Source organism: Crocodylus porosus, unplaced genomic scaffold (assembly GCF_001723895.1).
Source record: "Crocodylus porosus isolate Cpor-Errol unplaced genomic scaffold, CroPor_comp1, whole genome shotgun sequence".
Taxonomy (NCBI): domain Eukaryota; kingdom Metazoa; phylum Chordata; order Crocodylia; family Crocodylidae; genus Crocodylus; species Crocodylus porosus.
Window position 1 is genome coordinate 37,462,391 of NW_017728949.1, and position 18,733 is coordinate 37,481,123.

Below are 18,733 nucleotides of genomic sequence, written 5' to 3' on the forward strand. Positions count from 1 at the left end.
AAGATGTTCCTTCACGAGGTCAGCATTTGTGGAGGGCAGGGGATCTCCCTCACCCAGACCTACCTGTCCCATAGCGGGCATGGGCACCCCATGGGACTGATGAAAGACTGACGCAAAGTACCCATTTAATAGGTTGGTTTTTTCCTGGGTGTCAGTTGCCCCATCTGGTTCAGCAGGGATCCAGTGTTGCCCTTGTTTTTTCTCTGGCTCCCCACATATCTGCAAAAGGACTTTTTATTGTCCTTGATGCTCAAAGCTAGTTGGAGTTCAGTTGCAGCCTTGGCTTTCCTGGTTTGCTCCCTGCAGGACCTGATCAGTGTAGAATAATCCTCCTTGGAGGTAAATCCCGTCTTCCATCCTTTGTAAGCTTTTCTTTTTAGCCTTAGATCTGCTAAGTCCCTGGAGAGCCAGAGGGGCTGCTGTGCTCTCTTGCTGCCTTTCCTCCGAGATGGAATAGACTTAGCTTGAGGAGCAACAACCACTCTTCTTGAACTCCCCTCTCCCTGGGGTCATGGTCCCTTAGGGCCTCACTGACCAGCCTCCTGAGCTTGTCAGAGTTGGCTTTTCTGAAGTCAAGGACTTCTGTGTTGCTGACTGACTTGCCAGCTTTACGGTAGATGGTGAAGGTGATCAGCTTGTGGTCAAAAAGCTCATGATCAATAGAAAGCTGTCACCTAGCTTTCTATCAATCACTAGGCCACTGATTAGGTCATCCCCTGTATCCAGTACCAGGTTGAGAAGCACTTTACCTCTTGTTGGCCCATAGACTTCTTGGGTCAGGTAGAAATCATCCACGCATGAGAGGAAGGTTTGCGACTGTTTGCATTTTGCTGAGTGATCCTCCCACGAGATGTCCGGGTAACTGAAGTCACCCATGACAACCATGCTCGTGGAGCATGTGGCCTCAGCCAGTTCCTGGGCAAACTCCTGGTCAAGCTCAGGACTTTGGGTGGGAGGTCTGTAGTAGACTCCCACTGTTGTGTCCCCTGTGCCATGTTCCCCCACGGATTTTAACCCAGAGGGTCTCCAGTCATCCACCCTTGGTTGCCAATATCAGCTTGCAGAGACATGTAGCTTTTCTTAACATAGAGAGCTCCACCCCCGCCCCTTTTATCTACACGATCCCTCCTGTACAGGGTATAGCCATCAGTACCTTTGGTCCAGTCATGAGTGGCCTCCCACCAGGTCTCCGTTATCCCTGTGACATTATAATTATTTGTATTGAGCAGGAGGACAAGCTCCTCCTGCTTATTCTCCAAGCTCCTGACATTTGTGTACAGGCAAGCAAGTATCCCCTTGGGGGCTCTTGTCTTGCCCACAGATTGTACCAGGGCTGGGGCACTTGACATCAGTCATTATTCCTGGCATTGAACCACTATTTCCGGTGGCAATTTTTATTTGACAGAGTTTAGCATTCCAAAATCACATAGGATGGCAATTTTCTCCCGTCTGCCAGTACTGCTAACATCACTGTAATTCATGACTTTTCATTTCCTGTATTTCTTATAATGATGGATTTTGTGCATTTCTCATGGATGGTGATATTGTTTGGTATGTCAGTATAGACTGGAGTCTCATCAGCATTACCTGTCTCACCCAGGAGGTAATTATGAGTTTTGCATAGCCCAGTAATGGTACCACTGGAATTCAACAAATATTTGTTGCAGTCTGATGGTAAATTTTGTGCAAGTGATGTTCTTCATCTCAGGGCTAAGCCATTCGTGACATCATTCAGATAACCACCAACTACTTGCTTTGAATTTTTGAAGGGGAATGTTCAATTCCTTTACTATTTCTAATACCTTGAGTTGAAGCACTTCACAAATGATTGTCATTCTCTCCTTTCTCTTTTCTTGAACATACTTTAGAACTTGCTTATCAGTTTCAGGAAAGTGACCTTGTTTTGGGTTCACAAACATTTTCTGTGTGGACTTAGCATTCTCAGGTTTTCCTTTTAATTGTCTCCATTGACGCACATTTGCTTCAGTAACTTTACACTTTCTTCAGTGTACACTTTTTTACCTGCCTCAGAATTATTTCTTTTTTCAGCATAATTTATAACCTTCATTTTTAAAGTCTGTAACATAGCTGTGTCACATTCTTTTTGGTACCTTCACATGTGTACTGCTACTTCCTCTTTTTTCTACCTGGTCTGTCATGGGGGTTTCCCCAGCCACCTCTCATCCCATACAATTTACCATGGGTTTCTAAGTTTTGGCCAGTTAGTGGTGGTCAGTTTCTGTAATCTGCTGATTTTTCCCTGCTTCTTCACCAGATGCTCTCCTGCCACTTGCCCCTTTGCTGCCACTTGGCTTGCTGCTATCAGGGACCTCATGGTATGCTGGTCCCCTTGCTGCTACTGACTGGAGCCTCACTGTGTGCTAGATCTCTCACTGACATACTTAAGCTGGGTCCCTCGTCATTGTTTCTGGGTCCCTTGCTGCATCCTGGATCTCTTGTCAGCATGCACATCTTGGGTCCCTTTTCACTGCTGCCAGGTCCTTCACCATTGCATACTGCGTGCCTGGCCTCATGCTGGGTCCCTTGCTACCACTGATAGGAGCCTTGCCATGTAGTGGATCCTTTGCTGCCACTGCTAGGAGTCTCACTGCCTGGAACCTCACCAGGCATTGGATTACTCGCCACAAGCTGGGTCCATTGTCACTGCAGTCGGGTCCCTCTCTGCAGCATGCAGGGTACCTAGCTGGGCCTTGGAGGTCCCTCCTCCCCGAGTGCTGGCCAGCCCTCTCAGGGTCCCTCACTGCTGTGTGCTGGCCAGGATCCCTCTTCTCTGTGTGCTGGTTGGCCCTGCATGGTCCCTCCCTACTGCACATGCCTGGCTAGCGTCTCCCCACAGCATGCTGAGTGCCTGGCAGGCAGGTGATCAAATCGCTCCCAGATAATGCCTGGCTGGTGGGTGCTGAGGCAACTCAGCATGCACTGGCCAGGCTTCTTGCAGCTTGAAATGACCCAACAGGTGTTGGCCAGGCACTATCCTTGCAGCCTGCACAAGCACATGCTTGGTCATTCTGAGCTGCTGCCCCAGTGGCACATGCTGGAGCAGCCTGGCACACAGCAAGGGATACAGCCACACTGCTAGGATTTGATGAGGTGCTCGGGCACCTGCTACTTGAGCAGCAGTTCAGAGCGACTCAGCACATACTGGCTAGAAACCCCCATGCTGTGGGGATGGTGCCTGGCCAGTGCCTGCCATTTTGAGCTGTGTGTGGGGTTTCCAGCCAGAGGGCACTGAAGCAACTCAGTACATTCTAGCAGGCAGCAGCTTGGAGTGACCCTGAACCAGCTGGCCAGAAACACTGCATGCTGAAGCGAACTCAGGCACACTGCTGGCTTGCCATGTGCATTTTCCTAAAACCAGAAAATGCACATGGTGAGCCAGCAGAGGGCACTGGAGCGCCCCTCAGCATGCAGGATTCCTGGCTGGCAGTTGCAGGGTCTCTCCAACTGAGAAAGGATGTATGTGATCGTAAGATGAAGCTTGGTTCTGCATTCCCCATGTTGAATGGGGGGAAAAAACCTCATCTTATAATCAAGTAAATACAGTAATATAGAATTTTAGAGTGAGAAAAACCTTTGTTTTTCTTCTGCTAGATATCTCAAAATGCTTTTTTTGCTCCATTTCTATTCTTTCCCAGACTTGGCTTTTGCTTCCAATGTCTGTATGCCTGATCCTCACCCTGGAATTTCCCTTCTCAAATGTCTGACATCTGTAAATGCTTTCTCTCAGTAAAACAGCCTGTTTTATCACTGCCTTAATTGTTTCTTCTGAAATCCTGTTTTATCCCTTCCACTCCTTTTTACATTGAAAATTACCACTACCGTCACTCAGGAAGCAGAGGAGGAAGGAAAGTGTACAACGTTCTGGCTAACAGCTGTGCTGCCGACCGCCCCCCCCCCCCCCCCCCCTTCGGCACCAGTTGTTATAGCTGTGGAAAAACTTGCAGAGCATGGATTGCACTTTTCAGCCATCTTAAATGTCACCAATAATCCCCACCCCAAGCAGATATTATCTTCATTTTGACAGATAACCGAAGATGCCCCTATATCCAGATTCTCAGACTATATGCTATCTTGATGCTGCCACCTCCTTCACACATGAAAGACGCTCACAAGAACATTGCTCCCTTCCTGAGTGCCTTTGAGCTTCCTACTTGTGTCAGGATCTAACTGAAAATGTCTCTGTTGTCTAGTGTGTCCCAGACATCACTGACATCTCTTTTGTAGCTGTCCTTTCTTCATCTCCATGCACACTCCATGTTGATGCAACAACTTATTTGACACTCGCCACGTGGGGTAACCTGTCATTCCTGCCCATTTTGAGATCTCAGCTGCAAAGTAACTGAAATGCCTGTTACTCCTAATTTCTCTCTCTCTCATTGTTATGTCAGTATAAAACATGCTACAGAGCTGCATCAGATTGAAAGGAATGTCATGTTCTTTGAACTCTCTTAATAGATTGCTAAATAGGACTGTGTGAGAGAGAGCAGATTCTAGGCTAAGCATGAGAAGGCAGTAATATGGACATCTATTTTCAGTGTTTACATATCATGTAAAATGAGTGAGTCATTTCAAATCTAGTTCCTAGAACACACAGGAATTGAAGAATTGTTTAAACAATGTGCTTTTTTAGGCTTTGCTGTCTTTGATGGGTAGAGGTGCACCAATACATTGGTCCAATATTGGATTGGCACTGATTATAAAGAAAATTGATCATATCAGAAATCGGCCTGGTCTGGCCGGTAATTTGTCCAATAAATGCCCGTGCATGTGCACAGCCACAATGCAGCACGTAGGCAGTGAGGAACACAGCAGCTTAGAGAGCTGAATGCAGCTGGTAAGGCTGGTGTGGGGGAAGGGGAAGGGGGAGGGAATGGGCATGGAGAGGCAGATTAAGGCCCCCGCAGTGAGGGAGGAGTAGAGTGGGGCAGGGGCTGGGCAAATGCTGCCTGGGCAGGGCAGGTGTGGGATGGAACCGCTGTTCATCCAGGAGGTGCAGGAGCGGGGAGGGTTGACTCCTGCCTCAGTGCACCGCTGGTCCAGCAACTCCCACGGGTTGTCCGGGAAGGCATGTGGGGGGAGGCGGTGCTCCTGAATCTGCACGGGGTGGGATGAGCTGGAGCTAGGGCTCTTTCTGTTCCGCCTCTCCCCACACTGATCCGGGGAACACGCCCCCCCATGCCCTCCTGGATGAGTAGCAGGACAAGCGGGCAAGCACCAGACCAGCAACTCCTGGACGAGTGGTGCATAGCAACGGGAGTGCCCCCTGAGCTCCCAGACAGCCGCAGCTCCATCCCATGCCTGCCCCCCCTGGCTGGGTAGTGCTTGTCCCAGACCCCACCACAGGCACAGACCCAGTCCTCCCTCACAGCAGGGGCCTTGATCTGCACCTCCCACATCTCTCCCTCACCTTCCTCCACTCCCCTCCCATTTCATCGCACCAGATTTATCAGTTGCACGCAGCTTTCCAAGCTGCTGGGTTGGTATCAGAAATTGGATCAGTGTCAGCTGATAATGCCTCCTTAAAAATCAGCAATTGGTATCACCCCCCAAAATCTCTATCAATGCACCACTATTGATGGATGCTTTGTGCCAGAAAACTTTTCAAACTGCTCTTTCAACTGTACAGTTGGTCTAATAAAAGATATCACCAAAACAAAAACAGCAACAAAAACCCAAACCCTTATCTTTCATCAGAAGCCAATCTATTTCCAGAAAGAATGAACAAGAAAATACTTGTTTGTATACTCCTTTGTCTCTGAAATGTACTGGTTAAAATAAAGTCTAGATTAGTACTAACTGAAAGCTAGAAATTCTGATAAGAGTTGAGGTATTTCAGGGCTGTCCAACTGGCAGCCTGTGAGTATTTTGGTTGCGTTCCCTGGGCTCCTGCCTGGCTACCACTCCCTCCTTGCATCACTTCTGCTGCAACAGCAGCTGGTCTCCAGGATATCCCTCTCCCTCTTTCAGCTTTTGCTGCCTTACCCTTCCTTCTGTCCACCCCAGTGCCTGACCATTCCCCCAGACTGGGGCAGCCTTTACATTGTGGCTGAGGGAATTAAGATTGAGTCTAGATCTGCACATGTGTGGTAGTGGGGCAGGGGAAGGAGCCATCCATTTGGTTTGGAGGGCCTATCCAGGACTTGCCCTAGTGCAGCCTGCATGTGTATGACCCCACTGGGTAGGGCATTTGGCCCTTACCTGCTTAGAAAAGTTGGGTGGCCTTGAATTTTTTTTTTTATTATTGAACAGATGTTCATATAATGGATTTTTGGAGAAGATTGTCCATAAGAATTTAAGTTTTGAGAGACCTTTAAGTTTTTTAGAATACAGCACTAACTTTAATACATTCCAGTACAGAGTCTTTAGCTCTCTATATAAGGGGAAACTTATATTTTCTAATCCTTTTATCATACTATATTATATTTACTCTTTCTCAAGTTTGGGAGCGTATTAACAGAGCACTGTGGATAAAGTTGCACTGATGACTTCTGCACTGTCAACTAATCTTTCACAGATACTAAATTAATTTTGATTCTAAAAAGTAGACATTCTTTTAATTAAAATAATTATTTTATTTATTTAGGTGTTCGAAAAGTTCACAAAAGAGTCTACATCTTTACTGGATGAGCTTGCTTTAATTAACAATGGAACTGAGAAAGGAAGCCAACAAGAGAAAGATAGGTATATAGATTTCTTCTTTTTTTTAATATAACCCTTTTAAATATCAGTGCATTAACAATTTGAAATAATAATGTAAAGGGATTGTTGAACCACACAAGTAATTTTAGACATAAAGCCCCTGATCCTGAAACTGCAGTCATTCTTTTATTGTAGAAATCAGTCCTTAGCAACTAATTATTTTTACCAGTAATTGGAATCATTATAGGCAGATGCCCTTGCTTCCAATGAGAGACTGTACTAATAAGTAATGCTTACCAGATTTAATTTGAGTGCATGATAAAATATTAATGTTAAGAAAACAGTGTCAGACAAATGAATATCTCTCTCATTTTATTCTGTTACCTTTGCTTTAGTATAAAATACTCTTTTGTGGATGTTTACAAAAAACAGAGATCATTGGTGGCCTTGTGATTAAAGCAGTATAGAATTTGGAAGGTCAGGATTTCAGTCTTTGATTGCCACACGAGCTGCCTGTATGAAGACAGTCAGTCGTTCAGGATATGTCTACACCAGTAGGGGAGCCAGCGTTTTTGGCAGGTGCACCCCAAATTAAACTCCATTCTCTTCCCAAGTGCCACTCTAATCCCATTCTCATGCCAGATTTGTTACTCTGCTTTCTGCTCCCTGACATATTTATTGCTTTGTTTCCTATGCTGTCCCCAATGTGCCATGTGTCACACGGTGTGCCAGTGCCACAGGGTGGCCACCCCGGTCTACATTTTCACTTTTACAATAGTCTCTTTCTTTCTTTCTTTCTTTATTACAAGGTCTGTAGATATAAACTTCCTTCCATCTGTGGATCCAGAGACAGTACTACAGACAGGTACAGTAAGTTGAAAAATGAACAACTTATCCATATTTAACAAAGGGTTTCTACAGGTATGTTGGTAGCCAGAGGAGGATCAAGGAAAGTGTGGGTCCCTTAATGGGGGAGGCAACCTTGTGACAGACGATGCAAAAAAGTCTTAAGTGCTCAATGCCCTTTTTCCCTTAATCTTCACAGGCAAGGTCAGCTCCCAGACTATTGCACAGCACAGTTTGGGGAGGAGGTGAGCAGCCCTAAGTGCTGAAAGAACAGGTTAGAGACTACTTGGATGTGTACAAGTCCATGGGGCCAGCTGGGATGCACCCAAGGGTGCTGAGGGAGTTAGCTGATGTGATTGCAGAGCCTTTGGCCATTATCTTCGAAAACTCATGGCAGTCAGGGTAGGTCCCGGATGACTGGAAAAAGACAAGCATAGCACCCATATTTAAGGAAGTGAAAAAGGGAGGATCAAGGGAACTAACTACATACCAGTCAGCTTCATTTCAGTCCCTGGAAAAATCATGGAGCAGTTCCTCAAGGAATGTATTTCTAAGCACTTGAAGGAGAAAAAGGTGATTAGGAGCAATTGGAATGGATTCACCGGGGGCAAGTCATGCTAGACCAACCTGATTGCCTTCTGTGATGAGATGACTTGCTCTGTGGATGCAGAGAGCCTGGTGGATGTGGTGTACCTTGATTTTAGCAAAGCTAAAATGTTGTCTCCTACAACATTCTGCCAGGTAAGCTAAGGAAGTATGGGCAGGATAAATGGACTATAATGTGGATCAAGAACTGCCTGGAGCATCAGGCTTAGATAGTAGTAATCAATGACTCGATGCCTAGTTGGCAGCCGGTATCAAGTGGAGTGTCCCAGGAGTCAGTCCTGGGGCTGCTTTTGTTCAATGTCTTCTTCAGTGACTTGGAAGATGGCATAGAGTGCACCTTTAGCAAGTTTGCGGATGACACCTGATTGGGGGGAGTAGTAGATACACTTGTGTAGGTCTAGGATTCAGAGAGACCTAGACAAATTGGAGGATTGGGCCAAAACGAATCATATAGGAGGCACACACCCAATGGAAGATAGGGGCCATCACCAGAGAGGATTATACCTCCTTGGCTTGAGATTGTAGGGGGGCTGTTAGGAAGGCTAAGGAAGAGATGGAACTGGAACTAGCAACCCAGATCTAAGACAGCAAGTCCTTTTTTAAATACATAGGGGTAAAAAGAAGTTACTGGGCAATGTGGGGCCTCTGCAGGACACACTAGGAAATCTGGTGGTCACACCAGACAACAAAGCTAATCTCTTTAACAATTTCTTTGCCTCCGTTTTTCTGAGCAGGGACCAGGTCATCCCCCCTCCCCCCCCTGCTCCCACCAGGATCCCCAGTGGTCTCAGGGGAGGCACAGCCAGGCCTAGGGTCAGTGAGGACCTAGTCAGGGAACTTCTGGTGGGACTAGATGTGTTCAAATCAACAGGTCCTGACAATCTCCACCCAAGAATGCTGAAGTAATTAGCAGAGGTCATTGTGGGACCCCTGGCACAGCTTTATGAGCACTCATGGTGCTCTGGCGAGGTGCCAGAAGACTGGAAAAGGGCCAATGTGGTCCCCATTTCCTGAGAACACAGGAAACTATAGGCCCGTTAGTCTTACCTTGGTCCTGGGGAAGCTCTTTGAGAAAATTATCCAGGTGCATATCTGCGAGGGACCGCCAGGGGAGATGGGTTCATTAGATGCAGGTTCTGTAAGACCAACCTAGTGGCCTTCTATGACCATGTCACAAAATCCTTGGACGTAGGTGTTGCGGTGGACGTAGTCTTTCTGGACTTTAGGAAGGCCTGTGACACTGTCTCACCCCATTCTCATCAAAAGAATTAGGCGACTGTGGTGTCAGTGCCTGCACGGTCAGATGGGTTGCTAATTGGCTGGAGGGCCGCACCCAGAGAGTGGTGATGGACTGTTCATTTTCAACTTGGAGGGATGTGGGAAGTGGGGTTCCCCAGGGCTCGGTCCTCAGGCCCGCACTGTTCAACATCTTCATCAGTGACTTGGACAAGGGGGTGAAAAGCCCCTTCTTCAAATTCACAGATGACACTAAGATGTAGGGAGAAGTGGGCACACTAGAGGAGAGAGGCTGCAACTAAATCTAGACAGGTTATAGGGATGGGCAGATGAGAACAGGATGGGTTTCAATATTGATGAGTGCAAGGTATTGCACCTGGGGAGGAAGAACCAGCAGCATACCTACAGGCTGGGGAACTCCCTTCTCGTCAGTGCAGAGGCAGAAAAGGATCTTGGAGTCATTATTGACTCCAAGATGAACATGGGCAAACAATGTGAGGACACGGTCAGGGAGGCTAACCGCACCTTGTCATGCCTCCACAGATGCATCACGAGCAGGTCCTCCCCCTCTTTGCCACACTGGTCAGGCCGCAGTTAGAGTACTGTGTCCAGTTCTGGGCGCCACACTTCAGGGGGGATGTGGACAGCATCAAGAGGGTCCAGAGGAGGGCCGGTCGCATGATCGGGGGCAGCAAGGCAGGCCCTACGAGGAGAGGCTACAGGACCTGAACCTGTTCAGCCTCCACAAGAGAAGGTTGAGAGGGGATCTGGTGGCCGTCTGTAAACTGGCCAAGGGGGACCAGCAGGCAATGGGAGAGTCCCTGTTCCCCAGAGCACTACTGGGAGTAACAAGGAATAACAGCCATAAGTTGATGGAGGGTAGATTCAGGCTAAATATCAGGAGGCACTACTTCACTGTCAGGGTGGCTAGGATCTGGAACCAACTTCCAAGCAAAGTGGTGCTCACTTCTACCTGGGGGTCTTGAAAAGGAGGCTAGACAATCACCTAGCCAGGGTCGTTCCTGCCAGTACTCTTTCCTGCCCATGGCAGGGAGTCAGACTTGATGATCTGCTCAGCTCCCTTCCGACCCTATCAACTATGAAACTATATGAGGTTCAACAAGGACAAGTGCAAAGTCCTGCACTTAGGATGGAACAATCCTGTGCAGTAGTACAGGCTGGAGACTGACTGACTGGGCAGCAGCTCTGCAGAAAAGGACCTGAAGTGGACAAAGCTGAATGTGAGCTAGCAGTGTGCCCTTGTTGCCAAGATGGCTAACAGCATACTGGGCTGCACTGGTAGGTGTGTTGCCACTAGGTCAAGGGAAGTGTTTATTCTTCTGTATTCAGCACTGATGAGGCCACATCTGGAGTACTTTGTTCAGTTTTGGGTCCCCCACTACAGAAAAGATGTGGACAAATTGGAGAGTCAAGCAGGTTGGGGGACATGACTTATGAGGAAAGACTGAGGGAACTGGGCTTATTTAGTTTAGCAAAGAGGAGAGTGGGAAAGGACTCAATAGCAGCCTTCAGCTATCTGAAGTTTGAAAGAGGATAGAGATAAGTTGTTCTCAGTGGTGCTAGGTGACAGAACAAGGAGCAATGGTTTCAAGCTGCAGCAAAGGAAGTTTAGGTTAGATATTAGGAAGAATGTTTTCACTAGGAGGATAGTAAAATATAGGAGCAGGTTACCCAGAGAAGTGGTAGAAGCTCCATCCTTGGAAGGTTTTCAAAACCTGGCTAGACAAAGCTTTGGCTGGGATGATCTGACTGGAGATGGTCCTGCTTGAAGCAGGGGGTTGGACTAGATGTGACCTCCTGAGGTTCCTTCCAACCCTAAATTTCTATGATTCTATGACATCAAGGATGGGGTTCTAATGTCTTAAAGTTATTCCACTATTAAATAATTAGTAAGTGCAAAAATTCTTGAATTAAAAAAATTTAAAATTGATTTTGAGACATAAGTAGGGAAAATACAGTATCTTGAATCCAAGAAAACTTTGATTTGAAGATGACCACCAATAGTTAGATTTTTTTCATGGAAAATTTTTAATAATTTTCCTTGTATAGTATCTGACTATTGGAGGGTTGTCTTAAATTTGCCATCCCCGCACTGTTGTAGGCAATCTATTTTTTTCTCTAGCTGTTAGGATTTTGATTTTCAATGTCAAATGGCATACTGGTTTAAGGAATTTGTAAAGGATTTATAAAGCTTTCTATTTTTTATTATTCTGTTGCAGTCCCACCCAGATCATTTCATATGAAAGTTCTTTATATCAGAAAGTTGGTCTTAGTCCAGTTCCTAATAGACAGCAGCTCACTTCATAAAGCCTGCTATAATTTACGTCTATATTGATAGGTTTTGTAAAGCCTGAGAATTAACTCTCCCATCCTTCCAGGTAACAATAAGCTGCATAGACTGGGGCAGAAAAGAGAACTGTACTGTTGAGTCATTGTACGTTTTGTCTTTGCTGTGATTGGTTCAAGGTCTTTCATTCTCCCATAGTTATGCATTAAGCTCCTTTCACAGGCTCCAATTTCTCATTTATATTCTACATTTTAAAATGATCTGTGAACTAAATTTTATATAAAACATATGAATATTTAAGTTCTTCGCCACTCAAAAATGAATTTTTAGATAATGGAAATTCAAGATCCTTCCTGAAAATTCTTAAATATTTCAGTATAATTTGCTTGCCCTGAAGCCATCCATGCTTGCCATATAGTATGACTTTATATGAAATAAAATTAGCATGTGAAATTAAATATAACATGTATAGTGGAAACTTAAAATATGCCTAAGTGTTGGTGAAGCCTTATATCACAATCTTTTTCTTTTATATTTTATTAAATAGCTAAGATATTTAGTGACAAAATAACAGACTTTTTAGATTCTTTGTTTAGCATTGACCAAAAATTTCTAGCTATTGGCTGTTCTTGCATATGGGAAATTAGCTGGTTATCTTAGTTCACTCTTCAGCAAACTGTTTGCAGCAAAATAAACACCACCATGTTTGTCAAGAATTGACTTTCATTTTGCCAGTCAAAGCAGGGAATTGAAAGGGTAAGGAGACTATGCTATAGTTTTCCTATACTAAACGATGTTATATTGTGTAGTCTTTGCTTCTGATTAGCAAAAGTTTGGATATATGCATACCTTTCAAGTGTTTACTTAGAAGCTGGCACATATGGCCTGCAGAGCCATTTTATTTGGCCTGTGGAGTTGAGGGAACCTTGGTGGAATTTCTGTGGCAGGGGCTTTGCCCAGGCATTGGGGAAAAAGCAGCAGTACTGTGTGGGAGAAGCAGTGACTGCAGCTCTTGCAGTTTTATGTAATGCAGTATATATTTTTCTCTTCAATAGGCACTACTTTTTCTTCACTTGACTAACTTCTTAAAAACCTGTTTATATATACCAGGTTGTTAGAACTCTTTGGCTTATAATTACATTGATTGATGACCTATTAGGCTGCTTGCAGACATTAAAAAACAAACAAACAAAACTGTGCTTTACTGGAAGAAGCAGTGCATTACTTTGACCCAGCTCTGCAACATCTGTATAGATCAGGCACTTCAGCAGGGCTTTTTCATGCTTTTAGCTGATTCAATTCGCTATTAGATAAAAGTGCCCAAAAAGGCCCTCTGAGCACCCAATCTATACAGACGTCCGGTGAGCCAGATCCAACTAACGCATTGCCTCCTCTGGGCTCGGCAATGCTACTGCTTGTTTAATTAAAAAAAAAAAAAAAAATCTGTAAGCAACCATAATGAAATTGCACTTCGTAGTAGGTAAGAACCAATACTACACAAATTGCATTCGTACCTAACACCTTGCTAGCAATATCAGGAACTAAACCACATATTTAGTGGACTGTGTGAAACTAATGCTGAATAACTCAGAGTAGGGGCCTCTCACTGTTTGGGTAGTTTGGTTGAACTTGCACTATGATTGATTACTAGATGTGTAGGGTTTGCATTTTTTTCAAGGACTTTTAGGTGATTTTTTTTTTGATGTGCTAAAATAGCAATGGTAGGAAAGCAGCAGTCATAAACTTTTTAGTTAACTCTGTGGTTTGAAAAATAAAATCCCAGATGTCCTCAAGAAATGAAAATGAGAGCCTGTGATTTATAATTTGTGTTGCCCTCTGTCTTCAAATTTGGTCACTTTAATGGAATAGAAAAGAGGTGACAAAATAGTTGTTTTCCTTCTACATTGCATCAGGCTTTCATTGTTCCTTGAATTATTAAGCTAAACAAAGCTAGTTAAGCATTTGGTCATTGATGGTACTCTTACTCATATTAAATACTACCTCAGACAACGTGCAATTTCATAGAAATTACTACAAAATTTCTCAATGCAAGTAACAGTGGCCCTGGATGCCAACATGTGTTAAAGAAGTTAGAGTCTTAAAATTCATGCATAGCATTAGTTTCTTTTTCTTATTTAAATTCCTCTTTTACCCAGGATATATTAAAATTCTTTTAATAAGTTTATTTATCAAAGAAATGCTATTAGTAGCCCTTCTGGATGCTAATTGAAGATCATGGACTATAAGAAGTTAAGGAATTTTCACTATTGAAAAATAATAGTAAATATAAACAAATAACCTGTTAGAGTACTGGTTTAACTAACAAAAACAGTTTCCCAAATTTTTGGTAGGGAAAAATTCCTGTATCTAATACTTAGAATCCCTCTTTATGTTTATGAAGCTATTTAGCAAGGCATATGAATACCAAACTCCATCATCAAGTTGTTTTCTATATAAACAAACGGGATATATGTGGAACTGGAAGTAGGCTTTCGGCTTTACTGCCAGACAATTAAATATCTTTGAATAATTTAGTCATTGTAATTCATGTTGTTTCAAAATAGAATTCATTGAAGTCAATAAATAGACTCATGAAACACATTTTGAAAGTTTATTGGAAAGTTCTGCAAATGTTAGGAGGAGTTTTCAACTCAGGAAAGTTTCTTCCCTTTGCCTAAAATGTATGGGGACAGATTCTGCTTTGACTTGCAACTAGTGTAATTCTAGTGATTGAAGAAGCATATTTCTTCATGTTTACCAATAAATATCAATGTGTCTAGTACTTTACAGATCATTTAGACATTAAGAACTCAGTGACTGACTTTTGCATCCTTACTGTCTACATTTTTTTGTTTTTTATAACTTACTCTGCTTATTCTTAAAGGTCATGAACTATTATCTGAGTTACAACAGCGTCGATTTAATGGTTCAGATGGAGGAGTCTCATGGTCTCCCATGGATGATGAACTGCTGGCTCAGCCCCAGGTCATGAAGCTATTGGATTCACTCCGAGAGCAATATACCCGCTATCAGGAAGTTTGTAGGCAACGTAGCAAGCGCACACAGCTGGAGGAGATTCAACAGAAAGTAATGCAGGTAAGTACCAGGATTCTCCTGGCACTATATTTTTATTATTATCATGATTCTGTTAAGTAAACTTACAATTTCACGTGGTTAAAAAATTCCATTTAAAACCCACCTTGTTCAGAACCGTTGAACATTGTTTTTAATCATGCACATTGTAGAGAGTTACTGTGTTATGTTTTTGTTTTGCAATATCTGGGATTCCTGAAAACATGGTTCTGTCTTGAGTGTATTCCTGTGGTTTATTCCTACAGTGTGTGTAATATAGAAAGCACATACCGTATAATTTCTTACTGCTTAATTTTAAACACCTGAGAAGTCAGTCACAAGTAACATAAACTGATACGCTTTTTAAAAACTAGATTCAAGCTATGTCTTGCATTATGCTTCAGAGCTGTATAGTAATGGTGTCTAATTGGGCTCTCTAGTGAACACTTGTACTATTCATTTTGATTAGATTATATAACTGAATTATTTTTGTCTATACTGGACATGTCTACACTTTCGTTGATGCACCATCATTACCGCACATTAAGTACTAACTTAATGCACTGTAAGCAACACTACTCTGCATTAGCACAGACAAACAGTTTTCATATGATGCTAATGTTGCAGTAGACTGATTCTACTGCATATTAGCCCTTTAGCACAGTTTTAGCCAGCTGCACTAATGTGCAGTAGAATTCATCTACTGAGACATTAGCGTCTCGTGTACACACGCCCACTGAGACTTGTTTCAGACTCTGACCTCCAGATGTATGCTTGTTATAATGCAAAGAATCTGAGGGAAGGTCATTTTCCTTCAGCTTTTATTCCTTCTTTCATCTCAAGGGGTTCCAGGTGCCAGTTTTGCCTGATACTCCAACTTTCCTCTGCCTGCCATACTCTTGGAGGATGCTGGTGACAGGTGGGGGTCACTAGAATGCAGGATGCTTAAGATGCACCTTTTCTTTTATGTCTCTTATGCTGGATGTTCTTAAACACCTCAAGAATCTTCAAGTAGTTGCTCATGTTAGCTGTATTGCTGCTTTGCACTACCACAGAACCCCAAAGTGCCTGGCTTATTGTCAGATAAATAAACATTTAGTAGTAAAACCTATTTCTGTTGGCACTTTTGCTTATATCTTGTGTAACAAAGTTCCTGGGATTACACAAAACAAAAAATTTTTCTTGCCATATGAAGGAGGGGTGGTTTTAAGTTGATGTCACTAAAGATAAGTGATTGTTTATTCCCTTATTTATCTAACTATTAATGCTTTAACTGTGGTGGTATATCCAGTGATTAAACTCTGTCTACTTATGCAGTTCATGGCAGCTTCTGACCAGAATGAATAAAAATCGTTCTAATCAATTGTGTGTTAAAGGTCATAACGAATTGGTTTAGTGCTTTGGAAATCAGCATGTAATTGGTGCTTTCAACACTTTTTCAGATATTGTCTCAGTAGAGATAATCGAGGAAATGGAATCAATTTATTTTCCTTCCACAAGCTTATTACTTGAAATCAGATTTATACATTTTTAAGCTTCTGTTGTGCTTCAAATACATTTGCAGAAAACATAACCTGAATTACTTTTAGCCTTCAGATATTGGCAATTCTAGTGAGTGTATGTGTGTGGACTTCATAATATTCCAGATATTCTTAAAAATAAAGGATAATTATTCTTGTTCCTTTTTCTGTCTCTGAAAACAAGGAAGTATTTTTGCTGAAGTAGTGACTTTCATCTTTAACAAAGAAAGGTGGGAGGGGAAAGAAAAATGCAAATCCTATTTGTTGATATTTTGAGTTGAAAACAGTATAAATATGCAGAAGATAAAAGCATTATTTTATAGATTAAATGATACAAGCAGGACATGGGCTTTTAATATTCAGATTGACTGAAGGAAATGTGACGATTGAAATTAGGTTTATAACATACTTGGCCAAACTTCTACCCTTAATGCTTTTAAATACATCTATTTACTAGGGCACCAACCTCAATTTGTATTCTTTTAATTCAAAATAGTTATCCATTTGTTCTGTCTACACTAGTGATACTGAAGCACACATTAAATCTACATACTAGGGGTGATCAAAAAGTTCTAAGACTTAGCCTTTGTTTTAAAGAATAGTGTACAAACAACATTTTTATGAGCTGCCCCCTTCAAAGTAATCTCTCCCAGATGATATGCACTTGTCCCACCGTTCCTGCCACTTTTGGAAGCAATGCTGGAAGTCTTCAACTGTGAGTTTTTTGAGTTCCGCTTTCACATTCTTATGGATGGTTGGAATGTCATCAAATCTCCTTCCTTTCAGCTTCATTTTGATTTTTTGGGAACAGAAAAAAATCACATAGGGCAAGGTCAGGTGAATACGGAGGGTGTGGTATCACAGAAATGTTTTTTCAGCCAAAAATTCTTGAATAGAGACAGCAGTATGTGAAGGAGCATTGTCATGATGCAGAAACCATCAACCATTTTTACACCGCTCACGGTGGTTTCTTCTAACTTTATCCCTCGATCAAATCAAAACCTCTTTATAAAAGGCCTGATTGATTGTTTGACCACTTGGTACAAATTCCTGATGAACAATACCCCGAACATCAAGTCTTAGAACTTTTTGATCAAACCACGTATTTGTTTATTTTAGTTAATCAGCGGGTGGCATGGGGCTAAAGTGCACAGCTGCCAGTCCTGTTTGAGGCCACAGAGGAAGCACTCACAGTACAGCCCTGTCAGATTTCAATGAATCTGTGAATTCTGCTGAATACCTTGTTACAAGGACAAGAAAACTTGATAAGTTTACAAGGCACCTGTAAATGCATTTAAGTAATGTAGAAAATCATATTTTCTGAATGTGAAACATGGTCAGTGAGGAGGAATTGGTATTATTGGTTTAAAAATAAACAATGGGGAGAAATTAAAAATGGGAAGCAGATGAAAGGGAGCAGAGGAATTAAATAAAGGGAAGAGCAAAGTGAGGACAAGTCCAAGTATGTAATGAATAAACAGGCCTAAATTGATGGCATGCGTAAGAAGAGATTCTTGCACCTAGCACAAACTTAATTTGGTTGACTTGAAGCCTTTTGGCTGGATCTACATGTCTGTTAGCCATGGCCCCTGCTATTCTTGACGTGTTTGACCTGGGCTTTCCTCCTACTGTCTCTTTCTTTTTTTTCCCTCTTTTTCAGAATGTCTTGTTTGACATTCTGGTAGACTTGCACTCAATCCTTCTCTGGCTTCTTCCTTTCTTTCCTTATCTGCTGGCTCTGAAGTGCCTAATTCTCATTTGCATTCCAGGTTTGCTTTCATGCTCTTCCTTGGCTCTCTTCCCTCCACCTCCTTCTCACTCTTTCAAGCCCTTCTCCTACTACTCTAGTTTCTGTTCTTCTTACTTGTTCCTGAGTATACCATTAGCAATTTTTTAAATGCATATCAAGAGAGTGCTTCTGTAAGCAGGATGTTGGAGGCAGGATGGCGATTGCAAAGCCAGTGGGACCAGGAGTCAAGCTCCCCTGATTGTCCTCAAGCCCAGTTCCCAGCCCTAACGGGCTTCCCCTTGTTCCCACTGCCCAGCTGGGTGGCAATTTAAAAGCTGGCAGGGAAGGAGGTGGGCTTCAGAAGACTTTCCTGTGCTGGTTCCCAGTGGTGGTCTTTAAATGCTGCATGTGTTTCTTAGCTGAGTGGCACATGTGGTAAGCTCTCTGGGGCAATGTTTCCTGCCCTTTCTCAGATCAGGGATTGCCTAATCTGGGGAACAAGATGGGTTGCCCCAGTGCTATGCTCCAATCCCCCCGCTCCGGTCTACAGGAAGGCAGTGGAACAGTGAGGAAAGACTTCCCTGTCCGTTCCCTGTACCTCAATTTCCTTTGTCTTGGAAGAGAGCCTTTCCCTGGTGCTCTACTCCATCCCTACTTCTCTTCCCTGTCCCTAGAATGGCAGGAGTGGAGCAGCCACTGCTCCCCCCACCTTCCGTGGTTGGGAGCATTCCAGTCTTAGGAAATCACAAGGAGCTG

The 18,733-nt window shown here is 43.2% G+C and overlaps 1 protein-coding gene across 5 annotated transcripts in view; it reads left to right on the forward strand.

The window, feature by feature from the left end:
• SESTD1 (SEC14 and spectrin domain containing 1) overlaps window positions 1-18,733 on the forward strand; it is a 116,553-nt gene that overhangs the window by 74,471 nt on the left and 23,349 nt on the right. For all 5 annotated transcript variants that reach the window (XM_019554109.1, XM_019554111.1, XM_019554112.1 and 2 more), the window contains 3 exons: window positions 6,605-6,702; window positions 7,470-7,525; window positions 14,541-14,752. In XM_019554109.1, coding sequence (XP_019409654.1) covers window positions 6,605-6,702; window positions 7,470-7,525; window positions 14,541-14,752 — 366 coding nt within the window. The remainder of the gene's footprint in view (window positions 1-6,604; window positions 6,703-7,469; window positions 7,526-14,540; window positions 14,753-18,733) is intronic.